The following is a 22,903-nucleotide window of genomic DNA, read 5'->3' as shown; positions in this document are numbered from 1 at the left end:
GGCGATATTCGAGGTGACACGGTGAAAAAAAGAGTAGAGAGAGAGAGAGAAAGAGAGAGAGGGAGCAAAGATAAGGAAGAATCTGTCGCGAACGGAGGGAATCGAGGTAGAAAGGGTTAGGGATCCGGACTAAAACGAAGAAGGGGTTGTCCTCGTGTACGCGGAGGCAAGAAAAGAACCGGAGGATGGACACGTCGTCGCGAACGAAAAGCGTGGAGAGGCCGGTTAGGGCGGTCGACTTATTTATTGCCTCATTAGACGCACTCACTTTGCTCGAAGGCAGCTCCACGCTGTCTGCTCGGATAGACAGTGACGAGAGAGCAACGTTGCTCTGGCCTCACTCTCGACTCGTCGGTGTTTGTACGCGGCCGAATCGAGAGAGTCGGAAAGGGAGAGAACCACTCTCGATAGAGAGTACCAGAAAAAGAGAACGGACCCGTCCTCCGGCTGCCGAAAGGAGTTCGAGAAGAAGAAGGAACGGAACGACGGAGCAGGAGGAGGAGAACCAGCAGAAGAAGAACGGTCGCTGGGTCCACCGGTGAATTCTTCGAATATCTCTCACCGTCTGAACGAGACCCTCGAGGATAGGAAGAAAACACGACGGAAGTTGGGAACCTCGCCTCCAAGGACATCGAGAGTAGGGTAATCCGATCGACCGCGAGATCCATTGCTTCTTCCTTTTCGTCCGTTTGTTTTCCCATCGCGCAACCACCGGAGGAATCTGTCCGTTCAGGGACACGACAGAGACACGGTGATACACCAAGAGGCGAGGCAAGCAGAAGCAGAAGAAAAATAAATAAAAAGCACGCCAAGCGGAAGTAGAAAGTCACAACGCACGGCTCGTGTCGACTAAATACGCGCACTTAATCTAAATCATCCTCTTGTTGCTCGACGATGCTGGGGGAGGCACGGGGAACGACGCGATGTAACTACGGAATACGAAGGGGACAAGACCGAGCAAAGAGACCACGGCCGCTCCGTCCTCCCGGATAGACCGTAAGTGGATGCCGCGCACTGGATCGTTCCACGCTCCGATTTCCAGTCGATTTTAGTTGCATCGATCGCAGGCAACTAAAAATAGAAGTATAGTCGCGGGAGAAAGAACGCGGAAGAAAAGGAATATCCGGAGGAAACGAATAGGCATACATAGAGAGGTCGATTTAACTGATCCGAAGAATGCCCGAACAAATTGGTGGCAAGGGTTAGCGCGCAACCGAGTCTAGGTTGCGTTTCGAGCATCGTTTCTCAAGAACTTCGTGGAATTCGTGGCGCGACTCTCTGTCTCTCGATCGGCCAAAGAGGAGAAAGGAAACCGCGGAGATTGCAACGCCTCTATTTCCGCGTCTCTATAATCGTAGACTCGAGCAATGGCGTACTCGCGCTTAACGAATTATTCGAAGCACGCGGCTTAATGAAAACCGATCGAATCGGCAGAAGCTAATAAAATTAGAGTAAGCTTGGATAACGCGGGGGTCTTAAAATTCCATACATAGCGGCTACGTCGTGCACACGCCATCGAAACAATTTCAAATTCTTCTGCCGGAACGTCTAGCGTCGGGAAACGCTGCTACGCCCCCGTCCTAACATTCCACGAAAATCGATTCCGTGCTTTTGCTTGTACGGGACACGCGTGCCTACACGTTAATTACCTCGACCGGCTTGTCCCTATAACTTTTATCGTCTGCGACGTAACGTCCGAGGAGCAGTGCTTTAAACTAATCGCTCGTTACGTCGTCTGAACGCGCGTTCGCCATTAGCCGAGCTAAACGAAATGCCTTGTGTCGCCACGATCGAATAAATCTTCGACGATTCGAGCGATTTTGCGTCTCTGCGCGCGCTCGAGCGAAAAGGAAGAGACACGTTCGCGCGATTGTAATATGCACGCGTACCGTAATTAATTTCAGGACCGCGGAGGAAAAGGACGCGCGAAGATTGCCGTTGATGCCCGCCAGAAGAAAATGATTCGCTCTTCCTCGGCGGGTTTACGAGAGTTGACGTCGTAAACCGTCGGACAGTGGCGTAATTGTGGATCGACCAAACGTTGGATTCCGTAATTACGGCTATTGTCAGCTGTGCGATAACAATTTCAAAACGCGTTTGCGATCAACGGCGATAGAAAGAGACGCAAAATTTGTTCGTATTTATGTATAGTAGAAATACTGGAATTAATAGCCGAACCAGTCTACTACCAGACCGGACAAACAGTGCGGCATTCGTTTTGCGCGCAAATTTTGCAGGCCCGCGGAGAATCTCGGTAATGTTGTACGTTAGGAGATAAATCAGGGTCGGACAAAATTATTTCTGTCCTACATGTTGGGGGATCGAGGTGTCGCGGTCGAGGAAGTTGAGAACTAAATTTATCGTTACGCCGACGTACCGTAAATCGAAACTGAACAAACGATATACGGTTGCACCCAAGTATCCAGTGATCTCTCTTCTCAATTGGAACGCTATCGAAACGCGGTCTCGCGACGAACATATCGCGTATAATTGTAAACGGAAGAGAGACCAAAGTGCCGCGGCGAAAAGAGAACGAATTTTCCGTGTTTACGTTGGCACCGCGTGCATCCCTTCTCAAACGAAAGGTTGAGCTTTTACGGCCGCAAATAGACAAACCGGCGCAAGAGGGTACTAATCCTCGGCGAAACTCGGAGGAGCGTTCGCGACGAAAATAAGCATTACGAGCGAAGGCTGACCGAAATACGGCCGGTATCGGGAGCAAACATCCACTCTGAACCGCGGTTTACAGCACAGCCGCGTAGTTGCAGCGCACAGCAAAAAGGAAGGAGGCGATGGAATCGGTAACGCAATTCGGCAGGTTGCCGGGGCTTGTGCAAGATCGAGCAGGCGGGAACATTTCTCGCGAATCGCTTGCCCATAGACCGATAAAAGCGGAACGGGTGACCTCGCGTCACACGATCCGCGTGCTCTTATGATTATGATTATACCAGCGCGGGGAAGAAAGAGAGAGGCCAGGTAAGATAGAGTGCATCGGGTGGGAGTATCGGGTTGTCCAACCAGCGAGAAGGTAGCTGCGGACTGCCCACCGCGGCTCATTGGCCAACTTTGCGACCCGACCGAACGCTATCGTATTATCGGCAAGTGCTCGTTACGATACCGGCGTCGATCACCAATTTCCACCAACGACTTCTCCGTCTGTACTCGTCCGCTCTGGAACGCAACTTCCACGTCGAGCAAAGAAAGTAGAGGCCCGAGACGCGCAAGTCCCGAAGAAACAATTAAAGCCGATTACGCACCAGCACCAAATCGTTCCGTTTGCTTTAGGTTGCGACGATCAATTAGCGATCACCGCATGTATCCTGCCGCACCGGCTAGAAAATTAACGAGCGAACCGGGTTAGCGGTACGTGGACCAATTAAACGCAACAGCGCTGAACGCTGAGCGCGATACCGGCAATTCATTTCGAGAACGCTCCGGAACGAGAACGGAGCGCGAGCACGAGCGCGGACGAGAACGGGACGCGGAAGAATGCGTCCGAATCTACGGCACGCACGGTTCTTCTTCTTGGATGCTCTCGATTTTTCTACTTCGAGACGGGTCGCGCGGTCTGGGCAGAGACGAAGAGGGATCGCGCGCAGGACGCGGCAAAGAAGGAAGCGAGAGGGGAGCAGGCGAAACGGGGCTGCTGCCGACTTACAAATTATACGCGCTCACCGAGATTTACGGGTGACGCTTCGAGCGAGACCATTGTCCATCCTCGCTCGTTTCTTTACCTCTTTACTCTTCTACTCGGTCGTCTTTGTCCACCACGTTTGGATCCTGCGGGTCCGGGTCCAGCTCCGCCGCGTGTCTCCGCGCTACCGTGAAACGCACCGAGAAACAGAGAGGGAGAGTGCTGGAGAACCACGGGAGAGACCAGGGGAACGAACCGTGGATAGTATTCCTCGCGACAAAATCGGGGAATCTCGATCGGGAACGAGAATCCGGTTCCGATCGAGTAATCGGGCCTCGATTCGCAGGAACGGCAGAACGAAACGCGTAGATCGACAAACTTCCTCGCGAGCTTGACTCGTGCAACGCGAAATGCCAACGGCGCGGCGACGCGACCAAGAAAAAAGAGAACGTTGGAAACCTCTGACTCCGCAAAGACATTCCTCGGACCTACTTAAATACCTGTTAAATACCTGTCGTCGAAACAAACCATGAACCTTCTAATGTATTTATCAAACACTCCGTCGTGTAGACGTCGTGGACAGGTAAGAGAGCAAGGTGCGACGGTACAGTGTTGAGACTGTGCGCAGAAATCCCCTTTAAATCGTTGACAAATATTTACTCGACCTTAGGAGAGACCACCACCTTTCGCCACCTTCACGGGAAACTACGCTTTCGAATTTTAACGCGAACAAGCCTAATCTGTCGAATCGCTTATCGCCGAAGAATCGCCGCACGGTGAGAAGGATAAATTCGAGAAAGTTCTCAGCTGGTGGAGAGTCAGTGTCGAGACCCGGAAAGTCGAGAAACCCGGGAGGTCCGAGTCACGCGTCGCGTCGTACGTAACGCGAGCTTAGGCGAAGACGCGAGGGACGGTTCGCTAGACGACTTGTCTCTGGATGCTGGTACCTTGCGATGGTGCAACAGCGATAACGGTCTATCATCGTACAAACATTTACATAATAAACTCGAGTAAACATCGTGCACTCGAGCTACCGAATAATTTACTGTTGTTCGCGATACCTCGCAAGTACGTACGTAACGTGGTTAAGGAGATCGCGTCACGCGCCAGTTGCGAATTCGCGACGTTACACGACGATCCCTTCCCGCTCGTTCTACGAGGACGCGCAGTGCGTCTCCAGTGGATTTCGAGTTACGAGACGGACAAATCTGCGCACGACTGTCAGTCCGCGAGTCGTGCCTCGAGGAAGCCGAGATTTCCCGGTAACGGTAACGAGCAATTTAAGCGAATCGAAATGAAACCGTAAATCTCGGGACAGGTCTTACTTACCAGAGCGCAAGTAACTACCAAAGGTGGATTTATGGCATCATTAATCATTCCGCGAGCGCGTAACGTGCCGCGTAATTGATAACCCAGATGACGTACTTCGGAACTGGAGCACTCGTTAGTTCGTCACGTTTGGAAAGTACTGACATTAACCGCTCTTGAAGAACAACTATTTTTCACATAATTACCGACATAAAAGTGCAACGCTTTTGATTACAATGACGGCCATCTCTCTCTCTCTCTCTCCCTCTCTTTTATTCTCGTTGCCCCTCGCTAGGGTATAATTGCTCAAGACGCACGACCATGAATCCGCTCGAGACGAAAAATGACACTTACAATATGCGAAGGATAGCGTGTTTCCGTTAATCGTTAGGTTTCTACGTTAAGGAGAAAAACGGAGGAAGAATCGGTTAATGAAACGAGTACGTACCAGAAAGAGCCGGCGATGGGGGTAACGAGAAGGAGGCAGATCGCCACGAGAACGAGGCGCATCTCCATCCCCTCCGCCCCTCGGTGTAACTTCGACAATTGCCGATTTCTTCCCTCGTCTGCCGCCCGTAGTCTGCTGGATACCGGAAGACGAACGACGTTCTCAACTCGAGAAAGACGACGGAAAATCGAAATCGCGCCGGTATGGAAATCGATCGTGTCTGGCACGACGTAGCGTCACCAGATTCCTGACCTACGAAACCGGCGAAAAATTGATCGACTTTACGCGTGACGTATCGGTAGCTCGTAACAGGTCGGGTCACGCGTGCTCCTTTGAAAAATACTCGACGATCCTTTTCCTCGATCTCGAAGGAGAAATTCTTTATCGAGCACCCGATCTCCTCGACCGTCCACTCTCGACTACTTTCTCGTATCTGGTCTTCGCTTCTGCCAACACTTCACCGAAGCACGATCGTTTTCTTCTTCTTCTTCTTCGGCGTCGTTACAGCCCTCTTCTTCCTCTTCCTCCTCCGTCCGTTCGTCCGCTTCTTTCTTCTCCAGCTTCGAGTATAACGATCAAAGCGAAAGAGCCTCTTTGAAACACTCGAACGGATACAAATATTGACCACGCGAAATCCTCATGATATCTTTCCGGGCCACTGGGAAACCATGAAAAAACAATCAAATTTTCCCGTTTGCTTTGACTCGCCGAACGTAATCTTTTGGAATCGCAAATGGTCCTTATCACGATGGAGAAATTCCCGGAAGAGCAAATCCTTCGCTTCCGGTCTGTTGAACTAGATATCCCCCACCCCTTCCCGTCACTCTGTTTCTTGCTTTTCTTTCGTTTACTTCCTCTCGATCCCGCCGCTACTCCTACTCCTCCTCTTCCTCCTCCTCCTCCTTCTCCTATCTTTTCCGATCCTTTTCCTCTCGTTCGTTCCCTTTGCTCAAGATCCGCTCCTCTTCGAAGCTCTTTTCCCTCTTTCTTCGACTTGACGAATACACCAAAGACGAGACGCGATCAGAATCTAGGAAGGTGCTATTTCCTTCCGGCGGGGACAAAAACGCGTCGCGTTCCTGCCAGAACTACGTCACCACGAACTTTGAGTGTTGCCTTACCCCCACCAGAAATGTACTAAGGAGTAGAGAAGACAGCCCCACCATTCACCTTCATCTGCTTCTTTCTCTTCGTCTTCTTCTTCTTTTAGTTTTGCTTCTTCTACCGCTTCCTTTTCTCCTCCACCACCGTTTTCTCTTTCAGCTTGCCTCGAGACACCACCATTACCACCTTCACTACACCACCAACGTCGACGTCACCATCGCCGCGGTATCCTCGTCGATAGTTTCGTGATCGCGAATGCACCACCGAGGGGACATCCCTCTGAAAGAGATCGTGCAAACGAGAAAACCAAACGAATTTTGTATTTTCGAAACAATGCGAGTACCGCGTATGCTCGATAGGAAAAGATTAGATCGGAAGACAGTGCGAAAAGCGGAGGGGGAAGCGAGGGAGTCGGGGAAGAGGGTACCGGAGGGTAGGAAGAAGGTCGAAAAGCTCACGTGGTGCAGCACGATCGTGCGGAGGTGGAAAGTGGTCGATGGTAGGGGAGAGGAGAAGAGAATCGTTCGTCCGTGATCGGAGACGAAGCTCCTGGTCGGAGCGAACCGTACGAGACTGTTGCGGACTAGGCAGGTGAGCGCCGCTCGGCGGCAACGAGACGCAACCGAGCCCCTCTTTTCCTCTTTTAACTCTCCTACGAACCTCTCGGCTCCTCTGTGCTTCGCAACCTGCCGCTTCGGCATCCACGGAGGGAGGACCAACTTCCAAGCACAACGCTGCCTTTTGACCCTTCCATTTCGAACGTTCCCGATACGGTTTCGCCAAGATATAATCAAGAACAAAGACTCCGAGCTTACCCTATGCTCGCGTTCCAGCTTTCTACGTAAAGCTTCCTCCTCGTTGCACGATCCTCGTAACGAGCAGCACGATCCGCACGGCCGAGCAAATCCTCCCAAAATCCATTCTCATCGTTCAGCTGTCTCCTCCTTCGCGGACTGACCTACAACAAAGACAGAGACCCAAAGGAATATCGTTGGATTAGTTGGTTTACTCAAAGGTGGACATCGATTACAATAGCATTTTCGCGGTTTTCGTTTTTCCAAGTTTGGGAAAAAATCCGATCAACGGATCGTTTAAAACAGCCCGGCACCAGCTTGTTCTCGGTCGGTCTCCGCTTAATCGTATACTTCCACTTTCAGCGTCACGTCCTTTTCCTTCCTTTAGAGCTCTGCCAGTGGCTATCTTCCTTCCCCTTGTTGCACGCTGGTCTCTCCTCTCTCATCGGTCATGTCTCGGTGGTACACAGCGAAGGCGCATCGAACAGAGCTATCGAAGACTTAAACTGTCACCGTGCGACTCGTTTTATCGTCTCATTTCGAACATTTATCGATCCCGATTCTGTTTCGGCGTCTTTAAATCGCGTCCAGACTTTTCAGGATTTACGTGAAGAGTAATCGTCGATTAGTCGCAAACTGCTGGCCCGCGCCAGAGATCTGTTACACGGGGACATTCTACCGACGGAAAACTTCATATTTTCCCGAGTAGCATGAGCGAATATTTAATTGGAAAAACTTCGAGTAACGTCGAAACTGTCGCTTTCGCGTGGCATCGATAGAACTCCTGTATCTTAGATACTAGTCGTACTTTCGTTCCTCCCCTTGCTCTCTTTCCTTTCTCCATCCACTAGTAGCGAGCGCGGAGAACGGTTGACCCAATTGATGGATCGCTCTCTGCGTATCTCCAGCGACGGGTCAACTACTTCGTTGACCGAGCGAATGCGCGAGCGATCGGTCTCGATGTCACGACCATTCTCCGTTAGTTCGCAGAAGCGATGAGAACCGTTTCGTACTCGGTGGAAGGAAAGCCGTTCTCCATGACATAAACCCAAGTGTCGCTCGCGCATAGGTAACTGTAATTATGGAAACCGTAGAAACATTCGTCATCCCCGATTTTAACGACGAAACGAGCGCGTCGAACGACGGGCCAACGAGCAAGAACGGGCGATAACAGCGACAATAGAAAAACGAAAGGCAGAAAAACGGTAAAAGGAGTAGAGAAAGTAAAAACATCGTGGTAAGTGTGCCGGTAAGAGGAATCGTTTGGCGTTGTTGTATCATGACCACCGAATTCTACCCGAGGAACGAGTAGTTTTGAACGGCACCGGGGGGAGAGCAGGCAGACGGAGCGGTACGAGTGAAAGAACGAACGATTCGATAGAAGAGGAAAGGAAGAGATTACGACGGAAGAGTAGGAACTGGCGAGGTAGAGCAGGAGAAAGAGAAAGAGCGAGCGCGGGGTCAGCGGGGGTCCGTATTACAGCTCATTTAGCAGCGGGGTCCTGTGCCCCTTCGGCGGCCAGAGAGATCCTCTCGGATCAGGCTCGCGTTCGACCTACGGCAAAGATGAGTCCGTTTCATTCCCATAGACCGTCTGCGAGACCTCCTGGCACCTAGATCCATCTCTCTATCGACTATTGCTTAACTCTACGCTGTCACGTTCCTGTCGTCACCGTTGTAAGCATAGAATCGTGATGAAATTTTCGCCAAGTTCCTGGATAAATCAACGATCGTCGGTCGTTTATCTCGGAGACGAGGTATCAAATAATATCGGGTTGAAGGAGGAATATAAAGGACAGGAATAAAGACGGGTGGGAAAGAGAGACGGGAGAAATGGAAAGGCTGGAGAAGAAGAGAGAAGAGGAGAACATTACCGAGTTGTGACCAACACAGACACGGAATAGCTAGTAATTTATGGGTGAGACTAATTACCGGGGAATGCCGCTCCTCCGACTCTTCTTTGCTCCTAAGACCGCGTCTCTACCAGACCAGTTTTCAGAGACGAGTGGAGCTTCTCTTAGCCCACCTTCGTCTTCGTTCATCGTCGTTCGTCCTTTCCTTTTTCGCCTTTTTCTCCTTTTTCGACTTTTTCGCCTCCCTTTTCCATCCTCTGACCCGCGCCTGCGTTTAAACGTTAATTTGCGCCGACGCGTCATCGTAAGAAGACGTCGATTCGACCGACTTTATCGTAATCGATCTTGCTAGCGATTACCTCACGGAGAGGGTCCTCGCGCGTTCCTTGTAAATTGTTCTTCGACGATAACGTCCGAGCGGAACCAACGAAACAAAAAAAAAAAAGATAGAAAAAGAGAAGGAAAAGTATTTTCGAAAAAGAAGACAAATATCGGGCGAGGGTGTTCCGCGGGATAATGGAGAAGGAAAAAAACGGGCGTGTTCCCACGAGCCATCAGCACGGAGAAGGGTGTCGGAACAATACCGAGTCCCGTCCTCGGACGTCGTTTCGACATTAGCCTGACCTAACAATTTGGAGCAAACTCACTGCCCCTGCTACCACGATTCCTCTTCGTTAAATGCCATTATACGTTTCACTTGGACACCCGGTCGTCGCATGAGTCGTGAATTCCTGAGAACCTGCTCGAACCTGGATGGGCAGCAGCGTGCCGGTGGCGGCCACCGGTGCCGCTCGAAACGATAGAGGCGGGCCATAGCGCGCAGCCACGAACAGATTCTTCTATTATGACGAGAACGAATCGAGAGAAAAAAGGACCGCCGCGGTAACCTACGCGCGTGACGAACTCGCTTTGATAGAGCCGTACACGCTGCTCTCTCGATGCGTTCGATTCTTTTCTCGTTCATCCGCGATACGTTCGTGTCGACGATCGAGAGTATAAGCCTCGCTATTGCGTGCAAATAGAAAAAAAGAGAATAAAAAAAAAGAAACGAATACATTCCAACGTCCCGAAATCCAGCGAGTATCCACGAGTTTGAAATCGATTCTAACGAATCGCAAGAAGAAGAAGAAGAAGAAGGAGAAGAAGAAGAAGAAGAAGAAGAGAAGACGAGATAAAGGGAAGAAGGAGAAAAGGAAGGAAGAGCATCGGAGGACCCGCAAACAGTTTTTGTCGCAAACCTCGCAAGGCCGCGTCGCAGACGGTCAAGCGGGACCTCGTGACCGAGTAGTGGACCCGAAAGCCGCGGTTGGGACCGATGACACGGCATCGGTCCCACGACAAAGAAACACCGAGACGAGCTGGATCCGGCTGTTTTTCTGCCTCCTGACGTTTCGCCAATTTATTGCGCCTCTCCCTGTCATCCACGTTCCGACGTATCCTCGAAGAATTTCGCGTTGGCCGATCGGCGCCGGGACGAACCGTTCTCCTTTCGGTGATTTCGTGCGATGCATCGAGCCGCGGTTCGAATAAATCAACAGGGAAATCCCGCGGAAGGATACGGGACGTGATGGAAAGTGGCGTGATTCCACCGGCTTTACGCGAATCGATTCCCAGTCGGAACGATTAGACGCCGATAATTATGGCGAGGGTACGTGACAAACGGTATCGGGGATCGAAGCTCGTAATTCCCGATATCGGAGCATTATCGAAAGGTCCGGGGCAACTGTCCGCGCGCGCCTATACAGCTTTGAAGTAGGAGATATCGAAACTAATAATTATTCGATTCGCGTTTCATTCCTAATTACCGAAGGCCACCGTGTCGAACGGTTTCGAAAGAACACGTCGGGGCTGCGTCGTTAATACGAAACAGATATCGATCGGCAGCCAGTTCGTACAGGTAATAAGCGCACCGTTGCCGAGATGGAAACCGATTCGAACGATCTCGAATGGGCGTTTACAGCTCGGCGTTTTGCGATCGAAGTGGGTAAACAGATGCCCGAGCAAACGCGCCGTAGCAATTACACGGCACTTACAGACCCGCGTATAGAACTGGCCTCGAGATACTCGAGTAGTTTCTCTCTTCCCTCCTCTTTCTCTCTCTCTCTCTCTCTCTCTCTTTTCGTCTCTCTAAGTCCCCCACTTTTTGTCGTCCCTCTCTTCGCGGCCGCGTATACCTTCGCGTCCCCCTGTTCTTCCTCACCCCTCGATCTTCTCTCCTTAATCCTTTCTTTTCCTCTCCCTCTGCCATCTCTCCCATCGCCCCTTTCCCCACCTCCAACCCCCTGGTTCCCCCGAGTTTCCACAATGGTAATTACGAGGCAGTCCGCTCGTAAATTTCACGTAGGCTAAACGTACGCACGAGCAACCGCGAACGCCGCGTGGCCACTTTCTATTTCCCATAGGATCTCTGTCGTGCACGCGGACCGCAGCCATAGAGGAATCGATACGTTCCGATCGAGAACGGCCGGATTCGGCGACGGAGAAGGGAACTCGATCCAGCTGACCCGCGCAGGTTAAACGACTCCGCGAGCCCCGTGTTCTCCACTTGTCCCCTGGTTTACCTCTGCTCGTTTCTCTTTTCCCGCTATCGTCGTCGGTACCTCGATTCCGATCTGCTCGAGCTTTCCTCTCGTTCTCGCAACCAATGTCCGCGATAGTACACGATCGATCGCGATCACGACGTCTATCCGCGCGCAATTTTTCGCACGGCGGATCGTCCATGAGCTCGCGAGCGATGTTAACTCTAGGATCGAAAGGATCTGACGGCCGCGCGAAACGTTGTCCCGATGCGGGGCACGCGGACGGATAGGCAAACTGAACGTGTTGCGCCGAGCAAAGGCCAGGGGGCGATTGTATTTCGTGGAATCGGCGTGGAGAACCCACGCGAAGGTCGTCGGTTCGACACGAGACATCGACGAAAGAGGGAAGCGATCGTGCTTGTAAATCGCGAGTTTATAGGCCACGGCCTAACAACGAACGTTCCTTATGAAACGCTCGTGTTCCCTGCGATCCGTTGCGTTGTATCTCTCGAATGCCTGTCCGATTTATTGCGTTAAGAACGAGTCTCGGCCGGCGATGAACAGCACGCGGAAGCACGCATCCACAAGAAAAATAAACGAGGAAAGAGAAAGGAACGGAACTGGAGAACCAGAGAACTAGAAACGCAGTATCGCGTCCTTCTGAGAGCAGCAGCCTCGAGATTCACTAAATGTTCGAAACGTGTCTCGAGCGCATCAAAAGCGGACCTGGCCGCAGGCCGGCGTTATAATTTCAGGCAGTTTCAGGGAGGTCCTGGGCCCGAGGGCCAAGCGAGACCAGTTCAATGAAGTCATCAGCTAGTCGGAGCTGGGGTGCTCTGTTATTATACCGTGGTACCGCGCCACCATCCTCGTTTCTTTCTTCCACCCAACCAGTCCTGCCTGAATATCCTTGCCTTATCCGCGGATTTCTCTCCAAACTGCTCCTCGTACCGACCGAATACTTTTGTCGGGACGAACCAGAGGATCGAAAGGAGGAAGGCAAAGAGAGAGAGATAAAAAAAAAGACTCAGGCGGCCGATGAAAAATCGAACGTTTCGAATTTTCGGTGGAAAGAAAACGACGGCGATAACGTAAACGATAACGATACATCGTCGGGTCCAAACGCCGACCAAGTATGCGGAAGTGGCGATTAGAGGACCGTAAAACGATTGAAACCCAAGGGATACGCGAGTAAATAGAAGCAGGTTTCACGACAGGTTTGGAAGCAACGTTAAAACAGAGATAAGCTTCGAAGGGTATATACGAACGAATCCTAATCTGATGGCTGGCAATAAGACTGGCGAGGGTTTCCTTTACAATCGGCCCGAGGGCCAATTAGATCTAAAGTTCTTAATCCGTTTATCAGCCGTGCCACGATGCACGAGTCCCTTTCATCGGAACGGATAAAAGAGCTTTCCAGCTTCGGTCTCGGAAGTTGGAATCCGATCCGTGAGGAATGCGCCTGTGTGTACGTACCCTCGGGAATACATTAAGCGTTAATAGACTCGTCTTCGAAACGGGGACTAAATCGTGACGCAACGAGAGGCGTTCGCGCGCGCCTGCTTACGCCGAACAAGGTGCGTTGCGAGAAACGCGAAAGATGCAACGATTAAATGCCGGGGCGAATACGGCGACACCGTATGGTTAATGAAAAAAAAACGCGAGAAGGAGAAAGAAGGAAAGGAGGAGGAGGAGGTGAAGGAAGAGAAGGCAGAAGAAAAGGAGGAAGACAAGGGAGATCTCTTACTCGTGGGTAAAGATGGCTTGGCTGTTGATAGAGGGTATAAAGGGAGAGCAGAGGAGGGAAGTAGAGGGGACCTGTTGGACCACGGGGGCCTCAGGCATGGCATTCGTGTGGATATTAGAGCGATTGTCGTGCCTGATTCGGTACGGTCTTGAAATAAGGCCCCCGCGGGCTGACAGCGGCGAGGGCTCCTCGTACAAAACCGGCTAACGGTGCCCACCCTCCGACTGTTCTGCACGAGAGGCCCCACCGTCGACTTCTCTCCGACGCCTTCGAATACCCTAATCTTCCTTCCTCTCGAGCTTCTCCAGCCACTCCCGCTTCTCTCTTTTCTTTCCTCGTTCCATCTTTCCATCTATTTTCGGGTTGCCTTGCGTTCCGTCGCGGGACACGCACACGTCGCTCTCGACGCGCCCTCCTAATTCGCGGGAGCAACCGTGTGCTCGCGTTCTCTCGATTCATTCCAAGTCGAGTGAGTAGTCTGCCAGGCAGAACGATATTCGTCGCCAAGCTCCAGCGAATCGAGGGGAAGGATAAGGATGGAAGAGGCAGCAGCTCCTTCCGCGATTCAAAGTCCTCCCCCGGAGGTCCGGCGGTTGTTTCGTCCTCGTCTCTCCCTCTGACCGTGGTCCGTATCATCCTCGGGGCCGACGTACCGGTCGGCATCGTGTGAAGTCCGGCCGAGCCATTATATCCCCCTTGGCCGCCTTCGAGGTGTATATACCGTCCAGGCATCTTCGGTCACTGCGAGATGCAAGGAGGGAAAAGGGGTACGAGACTGCGGCAGTACCAGCCGGTGGGAGGGAGGAGACGCGATTCGCCTCTCTTTCGCCGTCGTCCGCCTTCCCGGCCTTCCTCGCTTCTTCCTCTTTTCCTTCGACGCTGCTGAAACACAGAAAGAAACGGCCGAAAGGGAGAGAAAGGGAAGAAGGAGAGAAAAAGCGGCGTGGATCGGGATGGAAAGGGATGCAGGGTGATGGACGGGGGCCGGAGGGGAAAGTGCGTGCTGGATCACGGAGTCGAGAGGTGTCGGAACCCGCATTAAGGGGGCGGAACGCCTCGAAGGGGCCCCGAATTATGACGTCACGGACCGCACACGTCGCGATCAGGTGAACCGAATACAAAAATGAATTGTTCGGTACGGAGCGCCGGAATACGGTGACCGTGCGCCCCTGTCTCCCTGTGTCGTCACTAGCCTTCCTCGCCAAATTTCTAACATGCACTCGCTTCTGGAATTGCTTCTGGACCACGCGTCGAACGTCGAGGCATCGTCGTCGGGAATCCGCACGCGGAAGAAAGGAAGGTCTCTCGCTCGTTGACGAGAGACCACGTCCGAGAATAAGTAGTCGTTAAATTGATCGGATTCATTCTCACGGGCACAGATATTAAAAGTGAAACGTGCGCTCAGCAGGTCGTGCCATTCTAGCGGACAGAAGAATCATTCGGTCGATTATAAGATAATGCTGGTTCAGCGGATGGAAAAAAAAGAGTGATCGAGCAAGCGAGGAAGGGAGAGAGAGAGAGAAAGAGAGAGAGGATAGAGGGCGGGGAAAAGAAGAGACGGGGAGAGAAAGCTCCACCTTTAGAAACGATCGTTAGATGTTCCGAGGAAGCCGCAACGCTGGTGAAAGAGAAAATAGGCGATACAAGGAGAAGATCCAGGGGAATAACAGAGAGAAACCGAGAGAAAAATAGAAAGGATCCGTGGGGATCGGCTTCATTCATGAAATCCTTTATCTCGCTGGATTTTGACGAAAATTGGTTCCCACAGGACGGGAGACAATGAGAAACATCTTTTACGACTGCATAGCCGTAGGTGGCCAACTCATTGTGAGCTTTAAGGTTGCATTACACGCAACGTTCGAGCGATCTCGCGCGAGAACAGCTTCGTCATAGGTGCTTGCTTTCGTCTCTTTGTTTTTTCTCTTCGAATCTATGATTCGGCTGTTTTGCGACCTCTAGCCGAGAGAAGATTGAGTTATCGGATTCCTCCGTAATCTTTCAGGGAAGAACGTTCCCCTTGAAGGGACGCCCATTCTGCACCTATTAGTCAGCTTTCCGCAGTCACGACGTCATTACCCGCGATAAGTAGAAACTTGGAAACGTACTTTCTTGCTCATCTAGAAGGTGGTAGCGTGGGAAAGGGTCAAACGTCGTGGCCGCAACGAATCGCAAATTGGTCCGATTCGCGGGCAATCGATTTGCCGCAACATACCCGATGCATGGCGAAATAGAAAATCTGCACAGCACCGCTCAATTATCGTGACATCGTGGCGTGCGTCGTACGCGTCGGAACAAACGAACGAAACTCGCTTTGATTTAGATACTCGGCAACGCTTAACGCGCGCCGTCTCCGTTCCTTCTTTTCCTTTCTCCGTCACGGGCACCGACAAACGCTATGCCAGTTTGTAAAACTAATCCGTACGTTCGATATCGTCCCGTATAACAGGTATCGTTCGTCATTCGTCGACTTAGGTACGAGATATCGCGCATTAAATCCTCCTGTCCCGGCAGCTGCTGCGAGAGCCAGCGATAAATATAGTTACGAGGTAAAATCGCTCATTAATTATGTACACAAATTCATATATCCGAATCTGCCACCCGTATAAGCGTAACGATGTCGACTTGGGCGGTGGTGAAAACGTCGCTGGACAGCGAAAGCCAAAGCAAAGTAGAAGAACAAGAGGAAGAGAGACGGAGCAACGACTACCCGCACAAATGAGTATTTATGAGCCCGCCACGGCTCTATATTATGCCTCATTTTGCCGGAGGATCGATTAGCTCTAATCGAGATGTACAAACAAAACGTTAATAAACGTTGCTCGTTTCTCGTCCCTCTTGACTTCTTTCGCGAAAGCCTGTACCAGGCAACAGACGGCGAAAAGAGAGAGAAGGGGAGCTAGAAAGAAATTAACCGGCTCTCGGATCGAGCGTGTGCTCGCGCGTACGTATAGGTATTCCCCGTGTGTGCTCACTGGCCGTCGCAAGCACGTGACACGTGTTTCTCGCACGTGCTGCACGCACGTGTACGTGTACGTGAGTTCGAGAGCGCCTCACGATTAAGTATCGATTAGTCTGCGCGCGAACGTTCGAACGACGCGACTTCCGACCAACCCTTTCATCTAGAATAAACCGCCGCGTGACGAGAAAGCAACAACGTTTTGCAGAGGCGCGATCGACTCAGCGTCTAAATTTTCGATAGCTAATGCGCGTAACTTTGACGCGAGGTTCGATAATGGACGGCGAAAAAATACGAAGAAATGCGTTTAACGAGACGCGACAAAAAAAAAAAAAAAAACGAAAAGAAACGACAAGGTTCGAGAAGAAATCGCGCATGCAGGCCGATTCGCGTAAAACCTACGTTATATCGTTGTAATCGATGCAAGTGCAACGAATGGATCGCGATAAATCCTGGGACGAGTCCCCTGGGACTCAACGGGTGGTTGGAACGTCGATCGAGAAATCGTGAATCTCGATCGACAGCGAGCGGCCTGCGAAGAAACGCGTAAGTCTGGTTGTCCACGTAGATCGGCGGGTGGTCTTGCGTCCGATTCGCTGAAATCGCGAAACAGGAACAACGACTCGTGCTGTTTACGACTCGCAGAGATGAACACGCGTCTCGCGATAAGCAGCCAGCGATCGGCTATTACAACGTTACGCGTCACTCGGCGAACCGCCGTGGCGTTTCAACGTTGATACTTTGAATAACGGATTAACCGGCAACAGAAATCTGTCCGCGATGAAATCACGGTAGGGCGAGACGACGGACCTACCGCGCGCCACTTTGATACTCCTCTCGATCTTTCGTGGCACTGACTACGATCCGATCGACTCTCACCGATCGCATCGAACGGCGCTCGGATAATAGAGCCGCATCATCGTATTTAATAACCGTACAATGGTCGACGAGAACCGATAAGATCGCGATCGTTTCGGTAGACGGGTGAAGGCTCGATAAGCCGTTCGGCCCGTAATAACGCAATTAACACTTCTTTGTTCGATCAATTTTCATCAGCTTGTCTTCGCGGCTGGTCGCGAATCGAAAAAGGTTCACGCAGAGAAAGGGATACCCCCGTCTTCCGACGCGAGTCTCGTGTACCGTGTTCGCGTTCGCGTTCACCTTCCCTTACCCAGTCGCTGACGTTCGCCTTTCCCGATCTTCCACGATAGCGGCATAAAAACACGAATCACTGGGATCTCCGGCCAAACGCTGCATCGTCGCGTCGTCCAGCCAAATATAAAGTATCTATATTATATTAACTAATATATTTCTCTTTGTAATTCTCGGACACCACGAAGTAGTCGATACACCGGCTCGAAGCCGGGGCTCGGGTTGATTACGATCGTTTACGACCGGTAAATCATTCGCCGACTCTCTTTACTTTTTTCTCTTTATTCGCGAAACGTCACGATAGCCCTAATCGTTGAAACCGGTAGTAAAACGATCGTTACTAGTCGCGACAAAGAAACCGCCACCTTCCAGAACAAACGAGCCAATAAACTCGTTTTATCGGTCCCCCTTCCTTCCGTTTTACTCGACGTTCCTTTGAAACCTCTTGCGTACCCCTTCGTTGCGTATTTAACATACCAACTAAATGCAGACAACGCTACAGATACTAAGAGAAACAACGGGATTCAAAGGGAACAAGTGGGGCGGAGGGATAGTAGGGTTAAAGGAAAGGAACGCGTTTCTTCGACGATCTCGGCGTGGGTGTCGAGATCCTAATCGGATCTGGCTGCGAGTAGAACATCGACGATTAGGCTTCCTCCTGCTCGATCTTGGGACACGCTTGTATCACCGATTCTCATCGTTCTAATTCAAATTATACACGTATCCCTTTGGCCGTCGCCCTCCTAATTGAAACTTCGATAAAACGACCAGGAAATAATATGATATAATCGACGAAAGAGTAATCTGTAGTCACGAAGCGGTAATCGAAAGACAAGAATCGCCGACTCACTGAATAGGTAGAGAAGGAAGGAAACTGTCCGATCTATAGGACCGAGCCGGAGCTATATACATGTATACATACATACATACGTAGATATATATGCATGGCAAGATAGCTCCGCATCTACAGGGAGTGTGAGATCCGACAGCTTCGGAGGTGGCAATGAGCCTGGGTCCCGCCTGCCGCCACACCCACGCGCATATATCTTATTTTCCCTCTTTATTTATTCGAATTGCCGTTGGTCGAGGGCCACTCTTCGAATCCCCATGGCTCCTTTGCCATAATAGGCGAGCATGGTGGCCCATCGCCTCTCTGGCCTTCCCTCGATCACTCTGGCTACCATTCCTCATCCGTGGATGCTCCTTATTTTCAGCTACGCCATTTCCTATCCCTCCGACTACCTCCGCTGAAATGCTCGAACCTCGTCAGAGCCACCGCCTTTCTTCGCATACATTGTCGTTTATCGGCCACTTTGAAAATTCCTTCGCGTTCGTCGATAATCAAGGATCGCTTTGTGAGAAAAACATCCATCGAATGGAACGTAGCTCGTTACGCGCGTCCAGGCCGAGATACAAACGACGAGAACAATGGGAAACTCGGAAGCGATCTCTTCTCGTCGAGATCCTCTTATCCTCTTAAGTCACTACGCTGGATCGACGTGTATCGGCCTCCGGACGTAGCCGGCCACAACGAGGTACTCTGTTCCGTATCGAAAGCGGCATTGTCCGCGAGACATGCCGGTGCAAAAGAGGCAACACCGGGCAACGTTTTGCGAAAGGTTGGAAAACCGATGCCGATAGTTGCCGTATTTTCTAGTTGCTGCTTGGGTAAAACTTCTTTGAAGTGTCGGGACATTTTACAGATGCGTGCGTCTGGATACGCACGAGAGCACAGGGAACAAACGAGTTCTTTTCGAGTTTTTCAGCGAGATGCGAGCAAGCACAGACTCGTACTGGCGAATAATAAACAGTTGGAACGCCTATGATCCTCGAAAGCAGATTATCCGGGAGCTACTTTTAGCCGGCAAATCGATCATGCTCGAACGCACTTCAACAAGTGGCTTTTAACAGAAACGATAGCCGATCATCCGCGTTCGGTATCTCTTGGTCGATCATGCGATCGAGCGTTACCATTTTGAAATGGATATCTTTTTGACTGGCGCTGCTGCTCATCCTGCAATAGCTTCGAAATCGCGCCAGCGAAAAATACCGAGAAGATCCTTTCTTCGGGGGCTGGACGATCCTCCCGTCCCTGTTCGGCACGCATCGTTTCCGAAGAAAGAAGAACGTCTCTCGATCGACAGCCGTTCAACGACGCGTTTCGTACTCGAATGAATGGGCTGCCCTTTCACGTCGGCCGTTTTACGCGCCTTCGTCCGAGATCGTGATCGCGAAACCCATTCCTACCGGTTCTCGAGTCCACGATCCACTCCAGCGAATGGAGTAGCGCGGGAATCTGGGTCAAACGAGGAGTCGCGATCGAACGAAATCGTTCGTTCCCGGGACGGTGGACGCGCCGCGCCGCTTCGCTCTCCCCGGGAACACCTCTTCGAATCTTTTCCGGTCGGTTCCCCGCACCATTGCGGACGTACCTTTTCATCGTACGCGTTCCTCCACGGTACGCTCCGTACCGAAATAATCGCAAAGAACAAGGCAACGAGCTCGTTAAAAGGATGGGGGCGTGACGACGACGTGCACGCACCTTTCTCTCTTCTTTCTTCTATGGAACGTGGGTGTTGCGCTCACTTGACGCACCGTTCTACGACATAATACTTAATGACGGGGCCGGTCGAGCATCCAGTAAATTCGTCCTCGGATGCGTTCGTCAAAGCGCACAATGTTCGTCCTTACGAAACTAAACGCAATAGGAAGTAGGGCGTTCAGACGAGTTCGACTTTCCTTCTACCGTGTTCCTTTTCGACCTGCTCTCTCTCTCTCTCTCTCTCTCTTTTCCTCTCTTTCTCTGTCTCTCCCTCCTCTTATTCTTCTTCCCTTTTTAATATCGCTTCCATAAATGTATCGCGTTACCTTTACAAACCTACGCTCGAATCATTGTCGTGGTTGTTCGACAAACACGCATTCTTTCGGCCGAGAAAAATAGCTGGTTAATTATATCATAGTTATTGTAAAGCAGGCTACGAAGGGTACAATGCAACCCCCGAGAAGCTTTCGGCGTTCACCCGGCAGGAATGCATATTATTAAAACATTCCGGACAGTTCTCTGTCTCGGCTCCCACAGCTTCCACCGTTTCCATGGTGAGCGGATCGCTGGAATTGCTAGGCTTCTCTCGCGCCGACACGGCGTATCTTTTAATCGGGTCCGGCTACGCTCTCGTTTCGAACCGATCCATAGCGAACAATGAACGCGCCGTTTATAGTTGGCGCGATCGTCGGCTCGTGATGGCAAAACGATAAGTCGCGCGGCTTTCTCCGCGCTTCTCGTTAGGGATTTCTCGCTCGGTTAACCGACCGACGTCTCAATCAATCGAGAATCGAAAAAGACCTGGGCCTCGTCTCGTCTCGTGGAAACGAGTCGTGACACGCCGTGCGGGAATCGATCGATTATCACGCTCGAAACGTGATCGTTTTTCTGGCACGAAAAGCGAAGCGAATCGCGTCTCTGACGAATCAACCGGACCGCGTTTGTAAAATCGGTCGAAAGGGGGGAAACTAATTACAACAGAGAGCAGGTCGACCAGTCGAACTAGACGCGCGAGACTGTTGAGAAAGAAAGCGAGATAAGTACGTGATACCCTTCGCGGTGACAGATAATTCGTTTATCGGGATTTTCATACCTCCAAGGGGCTGACACGGGCGAGAGCGTGACACGCGAACGACGCTCGACCAGACGGTAGTTTTCTTTCCGCCAACGTTACGCTCGAATCGTAGTACCCAACGTACGTGAGATCAAATACGACGAAACTCATAAATAGACGCGTTCTTGCGCAAAGCGGAGCAACGAGAGAGCCAAGTTAAATAGGGAGAAAAACAGAAGAAAAAGAAAGAGGAAGGAAGAACGCGGGGCAGAGAGAGAAAGTGACAGAGGGTTTGTACCCCTTTTTGAACGCCGGCCAATTAGGCTTCCGAGCAGCAGTGCACCAGGGCGCATTGCACGGCGATAGGATGATCGAGTGGTTCGATGGTATCGCCGCTCGCGTGCCAAGATCATGGTCAGGACACTCGATAGTCCGATAAGTAATGCACCCAGATAGGATGACAGAGGGTACACGTTGAAAAGGAGAGGGAGAACGATTCAAGAAGAAAGAGAGAAGTCAACGAAAGCGGAGGAACGGAGAAGGAGGAGAAACTCCTCTGGAAGCACGAACGATCTTATCGCAGTGAGGTACCTGGCTCGGCAATGAGCGTCCACTACCAAACGAATGGAACGTGGTCGTTGGATCTTGCGTGCAAGAACAAAAAAAATCGGATCGCGCATCGGCCCGCGTGCTCCGACAAACACTTTTTAACGATATCGCTCGCCGAGAAGTGCGCGACTGCCTCGACTACGAAATTCATTTACTCGGAGAACGTCGAGTTGCCCTCGAGCGAACGAGGCATTCGAGACGGACTTTCCTTTTCCCTCAACTACGATTCCGATTCTCGCAAGATCGAACGAGACGTCCGATCTCCGCCGTGGCTTCTAACTCGCTACGACTAAAGACTATCGTGACGCGCGGAATCGCGCGAGTTTCGTTGAATCACCGTTATCTTCTTAGGCGGACGAATGACGAGCGAACAAACGGCAGAGTACCGTACGAGATAAAACAGGAAAACCGATACGATAGCTAGAGAGGTTCACGCTCGCCGACGTTTCTCGTTTCTCGTTCGATCGCGAAACGGCGCGTTCCCGTTTATCGCGGACGAACATGAATTCTAATTAGACAGAGGTAAATCGCGGCACGAGCATCGTCAAACGAGTTCCATGCGTTTCGATCCGCGTTTCTGGCGATCCTCTGGAGACCCCGACCGAGTACGCTTTGATTCAGGATGTCGTTTGATCTTCGACCACGTGGCACGTTGGGGTAACTATGCCGGAGCAACGTGAACGGGGTCGTTGCGACTAATTGCCAGCTCAGCGACCACGTCCGTGAAATCTGCTCTTCGACTGACACGATCGAACCGAAGGAACGATAGAGGAAAAAGGACAAAGGACTGGTCAAAGGTGGAACGGAGGGGAACGGAAACGTGGATCCAAGGGGGAGTCGAGAGTTCCCTCACTTCATCCCTTGTAATCGCGAAACCGAGACGAATGTTCGTCCGTCGACCGTTCTATCGAAAGCCTGGCTAATTGGCTGCGAACGATTGCCTGCGAACGAAGAAGAGACGCGATGGCCAGCCGAACCGGTAAAAGTAGGTGAAACGTAGGAGTCCGCGCGTCGTTAATTTCCTTTCATTTGGGTACGGGGTGCACGGGCGATGCACGAGCGGATTTCGCTTCCGTCGAGGAAGTAACTAGAAGTATTTTAGCGACGAAGAAACGGCGCAACCCCTGCGCGCGATTCAGCGGAATGTGCGCGCGCGTAACAGAATTGCACGGAAACGAGCGAA

General features: G+C 51.5%; 1 protein-coding gene across 3 annotated transcripts in view; it reads right to left on the bottom strand.

Moving 5' to 3' along the window:
* The window catches only part of LOC100647833 (protein Wnt-6), a 54,202-nt gene that overhangs the window by 12,755 nt on the left and 18,544 nt on the right, over positions 1–22,903 (bottom strand). Inside the window, exons 1-3 of one of the 3 annotated variants that reach the window (XM_012309358.3) lie at positions 7,525–9,568; positions 7,310–7,452; positions 5,391–6,773 (exon numbers count right to left, since the gene is read on the bottom strand). In XM_012309358.3, coding sequence (XP_012164748.1) covers positions 5,391–5,458 — 68 coding nt within the window. In that variant the 5' untranslated portion in view covers positions 5,459–6,773; positions 7,310–7,452; positions 7,525–9,568. Of the gene's footprint in view, positions 1–5,390; positions 7,243–7,309; positions 7,453–7,524; positions 9,569–22,903 lie in introns of those variants that run through there. The other 2 variants (XM_012309349.3, XM_003393097.4) reach the window with 2 other exon arrangements.

This window comes from Bombus terrestris, chromosome 1, assembly GCF_910591885.1.
Source record: "Bombus terrestris chromosome 1, iyBomTerr1.2, whole genome shotgun sequence".
Lineage (NCBI taxonomy): Eukaryota > Metazoa > Arthropoda > Insecta > Hymenoptera > Apidae > Bombus > Bombus terrestris.
Note: the sequence above shows the minus strand (reverse complement) of the source record. Positions and strands in the feature narration are given on the sequence as shown.